General features: G+C 25.1%; 1 protein-coding gene across 1 annotated transcript in view; it reads right to left on the bottom strand.

Annotated features, from left to right (window-relative positions):
* Positions 1-3,983: 3,983 nt before the first annotated feature.
* The window catches only part of LOC111629103, an 83,892-nt gene continuing 77,472 nt past the window's right edge, over positions 3,984-10,403 (bottom strand). The window contains exons 52-57 of the mRNA XM_023372967.1: positions 5,831-5,841; positions 5,553-5,654; positions 5,300-5,470; positions 4,683-4,823; positions 4,530-4,611; positions 3,984-4,451 (exon numbers count right to left, since the gene is read on the bottom strand). Coding sequence (XP_023228735.1) covers positions 4,305-4,451; positions 4,530-4,611; positions 4,683-4,823; positions 5,300-5,470; positions 5,553-5,654; positions 5,831-5,841 — 654 coding nt within the window. The 3' untranslated portion in view covers positions 3,984-4,304. The remainder of the gene's footprint in view (positions 4,452-4,529; positions 4,612-4,682; positions 4,824-5,299; positions 5,471-5,552; positions 5,655-5,830; positions 5,842-10,403) is intronic.

Raw genomic sequence — 10,403 nt, 5'->3', positions numbered from 1 at the left:
TTACGTATACAGAACGCTATTTTCGTTAATTAATAATATATATAAACTGCAGATAAAGAGCACTTATCCGATGAGAACCTTACAAGTTACCAGATAGGTTTTAGAAAAGGTATAGCAGAATCCCCCAAAATGTTGCTCAAATTATTTTTAAAGTGGTTCAATAAAGTAGTAAATCGCACAAATGAGTCCTGGAAATATCTTGCAATCCCTAACCCCAGTCAAATTTTATGAGATAGGAGAAAAAAAGGATTGACCATAGGTAACGTGATACCCGAAAATGTGTCACTGTAAAAACAAAACCATATTTACCAAATTAGAGTTGTTCTTGGTCTATTGTTCTCTTATAGCATGGAGGCATTACTATCTAAATCAATGTTTCCCAAAGTGGTTCCTACGGACCCCTGGGGTCCTTCGAACCGTTAAAAGAGGTCCGTGTCAAATTAAAATTAATTTGGGAGTACGTGGACTACGTCAGGAGACAGCGAAAGGTTTAATAAAAAGTAATAATAAATATGAGTCACATTCATTTTATTATTAAAATTAAATATTAATAAATAAATTGGTAGTCATTTTTACGTTTTACATTTATTGGTAGTCATTTATATAAGTATAGATAAGTACATAAAATACAAGTAATGACAAGCATTACATGGTGGAAGCCGGGCCGACTGCGGCCGCCTGTTTATGTATGCAATTCAGCCTTACCAGGTTTGGTTACCTTTTTTTAGTTTGGCGTAAAAAATATCATTTGGCTCATTGGCTACTTTTTGGGCTACATAAATTTGACTTGGCTACATTTTTGNCTATATTTGTTTTGTGAGGTTTCGGAAAAATATAAAAATGTTAGTTGGCGTAGAAAATATTATTTGGCGCACTTTTTTTAGGCTACATAAATTTGACTTGGCTACATTTTTGGCTACATATTTATATATATATATATATATATATATTGAAAGTGTCTGTAGAAGTTGTAGAAGTATTTATTATTATAATATAGACACCATTGATTATGATTTTGATACCATTGTCAATAAAAACTAGCGGAGCTTTGCTTAATGCACATAACCTGCCCCATATCATGATTTGTTGAGTGTTGTGAATAATGGCGCAATCTTAAGGAACCAAGTTGAACGGATAAAAAAATTTTTTATTGCGAATTCAATAAAATTTCCACCTTATAACTAACTCATAAGTACTGTAGTATACAAGACATGACAGAATATAAAAACAAAAATAAATTTTAATTAAGAAAGATTATGGAAAATTTTTTAGTGTTTTTTTTCCCCCTTTTCTTTTGGAGGGTGCCAGTGGCCCTTGGCCCCTCTGGGTTCGCTATTGGTTATGAGTGTGTGACCACTTTTGAAGCATCTGAAATAGTTTTACTCCAAATTTTGTCATTTTGATGATTATGTGTTCGGGATATTGATGCTATTACATTTTGATAGTTAAAGGTCCAGGAGATGAGGAGATACACAGGTGTCATTTGTCTTGAGAGGGGTCGGACATAATGAAGATTTTACTCATTATTAACATTTACAACTATATATATATATTATAAAACTCGACTCTATTCTCAAAATTAAGCTTTTTGACATTTTAATAATTAACAATATAAAATGTTTTAAAAATAAAATCACAGAACAGATGGAACCTCATGCAATTTTAACTTTTTGCCGGGAAAGTTACGCAACTCATTACTAGATTTTTTTTTCTTTCTTTAATTAATTTTTTAAAATAAGATGTTATAATTGTAATATAATATAGCATTATATTTTATTACTATATTATACATTAGAGCTTAAAATATTGAAAGATTTGTTTAATATTTAAAAATTTTATACGATTTTAGTTTTCAAAAATAAACATTAAATAAAAAATACAAAATAAAATTTTTATATGTTTGACTTTTATTTTGATGGAGAATTCTTGAGTAATTTTATGTACATTAAATTAAATCGTTTTTTAATAAAATATTACATAAATTTTTAGTATTTATAATTCAACAATTTATATATACAGTATATAATTCGTTCCTGTAGAGAATGACATTTTGCAAGTTTTTAATTTTAATTTTTATATATAATAATATAAATGTTTTATATATAATAAGAATATTTACAATATATAGCAATAATAAAAAATATATATTTATTTTAATTTTGCACAAACCCGTATATAATAATTCTAATTATTATAAAAAGGTATTTACATTAATTATAAATATTTTAACAATTCTTATATTATGAAACGTAAGTACACTTAGAAATTATTTAATTTAAAACTTAATTTTATTAAATTTCAATTTTTAATTTGTCTTTAAAGATTCGTTATAATTATTTAAATAAGTAAATTTGTATTAAATTTTAATGATATTTAATAAATTTATATATATTTAAGAAAGAGAAATGAGATGCTATTATACGTTAAATATGTAAAGAATTTAAATAATTTAGTTAATAAGATTTGAATTCTATATTTTAAAAATTAATTAAAGTACTTTTATAAAAATGTATAGGCCTATATACTTTTGTCTGTTCAAATTTTAATTATGATAGTGAAGAAGACAAATTATTCTCTAAATTATTTTATATAATAAGCTTTAGAGGTGGAAGAGGAGTGTTTGTTATTCATAAATTTAATTTTAATTAAACTTTGCTTCTTACGGATTACTAAGCAACAATTTAGGAAGTAATTTTAAATTAATCTGAAACTAAGATGTATATATATATATATATATACATATATATATAAATTGTCACGTTAAAATATATATTATATATTAATTTAAATTATAATGGAATAAAACCTGTTTAAAACGGGCCCTTTAACAAACGGAAAATAAATCTTGAAACATAACGCTTTTCTACGTAAAATACTATTATAAATCGGAAATTTGTTTAATCTAAACACTTTTTGGCAGCTAATTGAATGATGTAAGTTGAGAATAACTAGAATTTTTCAGCGTAACAACATTTAATTCTCTCGTTGTTAATGCTGTAACTTGTAGCTCGAAGCAAGATGGACTTCTTGATGATAAAAATTATTTTGTCATTTGTTTGTTAAGATTGTATTTTCAGTATATGGAAAGCAACTCTCTTTCTCCAACTCTCTAAAAGAGTAATTAGCATAACTTTTTATAAAACGGAAACACGCCAAAAACGGAAAATTTTGGTCAATCACGTGCCATTTTAAACAGGTTTTACTTTACTATCTTTTACAAATTGGAAGTATTTTATTACTGTAGACTTATTTATTAATAAATTTGAATAGTTGATTTTTTTTAAATTAAAAAAATTTTAAAAAATTCAAATTAATTAATTAATTAAATCACAGAAGATTTATGTTCGAAATATTCGAACTTCTTTTAATAATAATAATAATAATAATGAATGAATGAATGATTGCTATCATTTGAGTAATGTAACTGAAGTGAATTAATTCTTATTTTATTAAGTCTTAAATCTAATAAAAAAAATTAAAATTTTATCTCTAATTTTAATAATCTTTACCCATGATACGATGTTTATAAGTTATATATTATATTACATAACAACGATAAAGTTTCTTTTAGATAAAGAACTTTTAATGTAAACATAATAACATGATTATCATTATTATCCTCATTATTTGTATTCTGGTATGAGTGACAGTACAATTTCAGTAATATAATTACTGTATTATGTGAATTACAAACATACTGATTCAATCCAATTTAGCTTCTTACTCTGATTAAGCTTTAAACTTAATTAAAATTAGTATTTTATTGTTAATTTCGATAATCTTTACCCATGATGTGAGGCTTCAGATGATTCAGTATCTGGATCTAAGAGGAATCTCTGTTGCTTAGCAATAAATACTGTTCTATCATTAGGATCTCTCTTCAGTGTCACAAATGGATAACCTTTTTGTTTTGTCCAAGTATCCATTATTTCTGATATATCTAACCCCTATAAATAAANTTTAAATTAAAAAAATTTTAAAAAATTCAAATTAATTAATTAATTAAATCACAGAAGATTTATGTTCGAAATATTCGAACTTCTTTTAATAATAATAATAATAATAAACAAATAAAGTTTTATTTAATTGTGCGAAGATATAAATAGGGACAATTCACGTATTTACAATTAAACATAACATATTTTGCACTTTAAAAAAATATTATTTCTTGAAAAGATATTGTTTTCTTGGAACAATCTTGTTATGTTTTCTTCAAAATTGAAGAAATAATTGATAAAAATCGTACAAAATGTACAATATTTTGACTGAATTGTTTAAAAATATATTTCTATTTTTCTTGGCAACTAATTTGGTTTACTTCTTAACCAGTCCGTTACAGCTGCTTTGTATTTTTTTAGCCAATGGATATTGTTCAGAACGTTTGTAATGGCTTCTTGTCTTGCCCTCCTACTTGCTCTATCTCCACTTATAACTTTGAAAAATTTAATCATCTAAAAATAGCAATCGATATTTAATTAGTTTCTTCTTATAAAATGAATAGCATTTAATTTTTAAAAATCTGAACTAACCTCTTGGAGATGCTCATCTGTATCAAAGTAACTGCAAACGTGTCTTACGAGTCTTCCAAAATCAGTACTTTTTGTGGAAAATCTATTTTTAAAATATGTAAATATATAAAAGTGTTTAATAAACCATTCGTTTAATTAATTTTCTTTTCGTACCTTCCTATTAGTTCTTTCCATTTTTCTCTAATAAATTTCCAAACGTGTGGACGTGCTAGAGGATTAGCTGCCAAGTAACGCAGTACTGTATAAACATCTTGTTTTCTTATTAAAGTGCTGTTCATAGTATGATTAAGATATCTAGGGAAAAAGAAATATATAATATATTTTGTATATAAACAGTTAAATCTTATTTAATATCGTACAGAGAATAACAGAATTCTTTCTCCTTTTTTTAGTGAAGCGCACAGTTATTATTATGAAAATTTTAGTCGTTTATTCTGCAAATAATCCGGATATATTTTTTAAATGATACAGATCATTAGTTGAATTTTTAATAAATGAGTATAACCGATGCTATTGGATAAAGAATCATCAATTGCAACAATAGGCTGTAAGCACTCCTATAGTTACGTATATTTCTCTTTCATCCAATAAAAATAGCGAATTCATACAATTTTTAAAGTGTTAAAACACGCTGAATAATACCAATACCGAAAAAATTCATAAAGTCTTGTGCTTCATTAGATCTATGCTATAACAAAATCCTGTGATAGGATTTCTAAATATTATCATTTAACACTACTTATAACTTAATTTATACTAAGAAAATTTACCTTGTTATCAGATGCTCATTTTTCGTGAAAGCCAAACCGTATAATAACCTTTTACCATGCTTCGAATAACTATTTGTTAAATATTGTTGAAACATGTATTCCCATACAGTATCATTACCACCATGCCACATACCATATCGATAAATTAATGTTCGTAAATTTGGAGGTATGCTAAGGGATATACATTACAAAATTACATAATTGTGTACTTTATTTTATATTTAATTTCATTTTAATTAAAATAACTCTTTACCTATAGCCATCCATCCATAGAGATAACCGTTTAGAAGCTTCTTCTAAGCAAAGTTTATTAGCGTTATCACACGCCAAATCAATTATGTACGTTCTAAGTCGCCTAAATAATTGTAAAAATTAATTTAATTTTATNAGTTATTCACTTATTAATAATACGAAAATTAATTTAAAAGATATTTTTATTTATATCATGCATTAGTTTAATTTGTGTATATTCTTTTTTATGGTACTGTAATTAAAATAGATATTTTTAAGTATTATGTGAGCATTCCTAACTTTCTATGGAACTATTAGCATAATCAGCATAAAAAATTACTGTTATAGTAATATAGTATACTACTGTATACGTTAATAAAAGCATATTATGCTCATATAAAAAGTAATTTTTGTGTAGAGTATGTATTATGTTTCTATTCAACATTTAATCTTCTAAAAAAGGTTGGTTGTTGGTTAATAGGAGTTTCTATAGAAAAAAAAAATGTAAATTTCTAGTGAAACATAGCAGTTAAATAATAGTAAATTATAAATTAGCACATTTCACGTGTAATTATAAAGTTATTCGCTGTCAAAAAATTAGCATAACACATTGACAGTAAGTAGTTAGCAACATACTGTAATTGCAATGAATGGATTTATCATTATTATTGTTAGAAGATTGGGAGTTGAATAGTAGAAGTCTCAATACAAGTCTCAATAGACTAGTAAAAGTCTGTATAAAAGATGAATGTTGAACAATAAGTTGAATATTGAATGGAAGTTTCTATAGAAGACATGTTAAGATTAGTACTTTATAAATTATGATTAACAATTATGTGCTGATTTACAAATTAATAATGCATAAATTAACATACTATATTGATAACAATTATCAATATATTGTAATTTCAATGAAGGATTTATCAATAAATTGCATAATTTTTCCACAATTATAACATTATTAATGTTGGAAGATTGGAAGTAGAATAGTAGAAATGCTCTATATAAAGCATGTTATTAGTTTACAATGAGCATAAAAAAACATTAATAGTGGTAATTTATAAATAATAATTTTGAATCAGCACATTTTACACACAATTGTTTAGTTAATAGTCCTCAAATTAATATAATATATTGATTATAGTCAGTAACATACTGTAGTTGCAATGAATGGATTATGGACAAATTGCATAATTTTTCCACAATTATAACATTATTAATGTTGGAAGATTGGAAGTAGAATAGTAGAAATGCTCAAAGACATCCACTAGGCAAATTTAATTATGCATAAAGAATAAAATATATTATTCTAGCTTTATTAAAGTGCTATTAAGTGATTTTTTTATGTTTCTTGTAAGATTTTAATGCAGAAATTAATGTAANTTAATAACAATTAGCAGATAATAAATTCAATACATTACCATAAACATTATAAACTTTAAGTGTTTTAATATTTTTATAACGCTATTTTATTTTATTTTATAGTTATAAAAGTATAAATTTGAATTTTATCTATCGAAATAGAGTCACGAAAATACTGATACGAAAAGTAATGTAGAATTTATGTATTTCTAGGAATTTCAAATACGTTTCAATAAAATATTATATTATATACAATTATAATAATACATTTGACTATTTTAAAACTATCATAATATACTTAAGTTATTTTATTAAGCACAGTACAAATAATATATTTTAATGTTTAAAAATTATTGTAATATATTTAAATATACTTATATATTATAGAGATAGAAATTGGTATTTTTATAAATAATATAAAGTCACAAATGTGACTTTACTCCGAAAATAATAAAAATATATAAATAAAACTGAATAAAATAAACACAGACAATTTTTTTCCATCAATATCAAGAGAAATTTTAATTTAATTTATATTTATAGTATTTTTTAAAAAAGAAACTACTAAATTTAGAGACTCTCCGTCTGGGATCCAAGCCAAGTGACCTGCTGATAATATACATATATATAGGCCTATATATATATATAAATTGTATATTATCAGAAATATATCTTATAAGAGGAATGTATATATATACATTATTAAATTATATAATTTTATATTACTGAATTAAATATTAATTATTAATACAGTGAAAAATGACATATAATTCTTTTGAAAGCCAACATTCTAAAACAAAGCTTTTTATGGTACAAAACATATTCCAGTTTTGAACAAGTTTCATATCGATTCTTTTATGCTTTTTAAAGAAATTAATTTTAAAAAATCGAGATTTTTACGCAATAAGAGATTTTTCATTAATTTTAAAAGGTGTTGATGTCTAGTTCCATACACTTGTAAAAGTTAAAATAAAACAAATAATTAAATAAATATTTTTAAAATTATATCACAAATAATGAATAAAGTTAAAAAACCAAAATAACCAAGAGAAAAAGTAAAAAAGTAACGAAAAATATACATATTTACTTTCACTTTTCACTAGTATTAATTATTTGTAATAACAAACAAATAAATAATAAATGATGAAATAAATTCCCCTTTTTTTATATTAGAAATAAGTGTATCACTCCTATGGGAGTATAACACTAAGGATACATAAACAAAATAAATGATTCAAAGTAAACATAAAATTAGAAATTCGGCTTTTAGTGAAAACTAGAAAGTAAAAAACTACAAATTACAAATTATAAATAGTCTTTTCTTCCATATTTTTTGAACATAATTGTAAAAGGCATCAAACAGTGGCTTCTGAACAAGCTTATCCAGTGGATATGGCCACCTGAAACCTTGCGTAAAGATTTATAATTTCAGAATAAGTCTATCTTGATCGTAAATTGGACAATGATAGATCATATGGTCAACGGTATCAAGGTTTACTGTAGAGAAAAAGCAAAAAGCAGTTTCTGCCCGGTTATACATCGCCAAGTAGCTTCGAAAATTACTATGCTCAGTAAGTAGTTGAACAGTAGCAAACGTTAAATCTCTAAGTGGTGAAGAGAATCTGCAATCAACACTAGGAAAATAAAGTCTTGTTATTCTACCAGTTTTACTGCTCAACCATTGTTGGTTCCACTTCTGCATAACGTTGACACGAATATAATTTTTAAGGTTGCTGCGTGAGAGAGGGATGATAGTATAGTCCAAGTCAGTGTTCTTTGTAGCTGACTTAATCTCAAAGTTGGCTTTTTCATTTCCTAGTATGCCAGTATGGCCAGGAACAAAAATAAAAGTTATCTTATTAACGCGATTTTTAATATGGTGTTGGATATATGTGATTTTGTTGCTATTGCAATTGGGATTTAATAGGGCTTTTAGGACAGACTGAGAGTCACTGTAAATGTTGATAGAAAGAGTTTTGTTAGTAGTGAAGTTGCCACTGAACAGCTTGGCACCCAAGCATTATCAACGAGCTCTCTCAACTAGATAAATTCCCTTATAAGAAATGAAATGAGTGATTAGTAATAAAACAGATATAAATAATGAAACTAGACAGGTAATGAAACCAACAAAAAATAAATTTTATAATGCTTAATTTTGTTATTTGTTTCATATTTTATTTAGGACTTCATTTTGTAAGTTATCATTTTATTTTGTATTTGTATTCGTTTATATTATTATTTATTATTTATTTCATTAATTGTATTACATATTTAAGGACATTTAATTGGGATGCAATTTGAAAAAATTTATAAACCTAAAATTTCCCCACTGACGACTGTCTATCCGTCCGTCTGTCCGTCCGGCCGTCGTTCCATAATCTCGAGAACGGAATTATAAAAATGTAAGAGGAAACCAGATATGGAAACACTAGGGGCAGAAAGCCCCAACTAACTATATATAACTTCCAATGCAATTCGAACTTATGTTATTTGAATTCAAAAATTTTCCCCTGAAAGATGTTAGATAGATGACCGGCACGACTGTACTGTTAATGGAAAAGTATGATGTACAGGGGCAAGTCACTACTAATTTGAGGTGTAGATAATATATTTTAAATTAAATAAATTAGAAATATGATTAAAAATTGCAACCCGGCATTGTGATGATGTCACAATAAATAATTGTTCATTCGTTCGTAATTTAATTTTTATTTACTTTCTATTACTAAAAATAATAAAATTAATGTCTTTAAACATATATAAAAATATATATATACATATTTATAAATGAAATTTTATTATTTTGAATGAACCTCGGATAAATAAAAGAGATTTACAAAATTAATTCTGATTTAAATTTATTTGGGTTAAGCTTCTCTAAAAAAAATCAATACTTGAATGCTAAAATGTTTCATTTAATCGATTAATAAATTACTATTTTATTATATTTGAATAATTTGATGTCATTATTATTATTATTATTGTTGTTATGAAAGTAATTTAATTAGTTCTTTATTAAAAAGACAAAATAATTTCATATTTTGTAATTAGAAATAGGATATTAAAATTAAAAAAAGTAATTATAAGTCGAACTAATGATGTAAAATAAAATCTTATAATATAATAATATATTTAATACCTTAATCCTATTAACAATAATTATCCATTATTTTCCTGTTTTATTTTATAAATTATTTTAAAAGTAACTTATAAATATGTTATATACACATTTATGTATGTATAGGGGAGACCGGGGCAACTTCGGCATGCGGGGCAAGTTTGTCAAGCGCTTTTTTTTAAAAAACAAATTAAAAGGAGACTTTGGTTATAGGTTAGGCAGTTGAGTTTCATTGGTGGCTTGTTGAGTGTAGTGTTTTTATTGTTCTCCAACAAGCGTAGTTGAATTATCAAGCAAATTTTCATTTTCGTTCAATTCCATATAATATTTTTTTTCCATTTATATTGAATTGGCAGGTTTTGTTATAATTCCATGATAACGAAAGTTACTTTT

The sequence above is a fragment of the Centruroides sculpturatus genome, unplaced genomic scaffold, assembly GCF_000671375.1.
Source record: "Centruroides sculpturatus isolate CEXI.00-Female unplaced genomic scaffold, Cexi_2.0 scaffold422, whole genome shotgun sequence".
Lineage (NCBI taxonomy): Eukaryota > Metazoa > Arthropoda > Arachnida > Scorpiones > Buthidae > Centruroides > Centruroides sculpturatus.
Note: the sequence above shows the minus strand (reverse complement) of the source record. Positions and strands in the feature narration are given on the sequence as shown.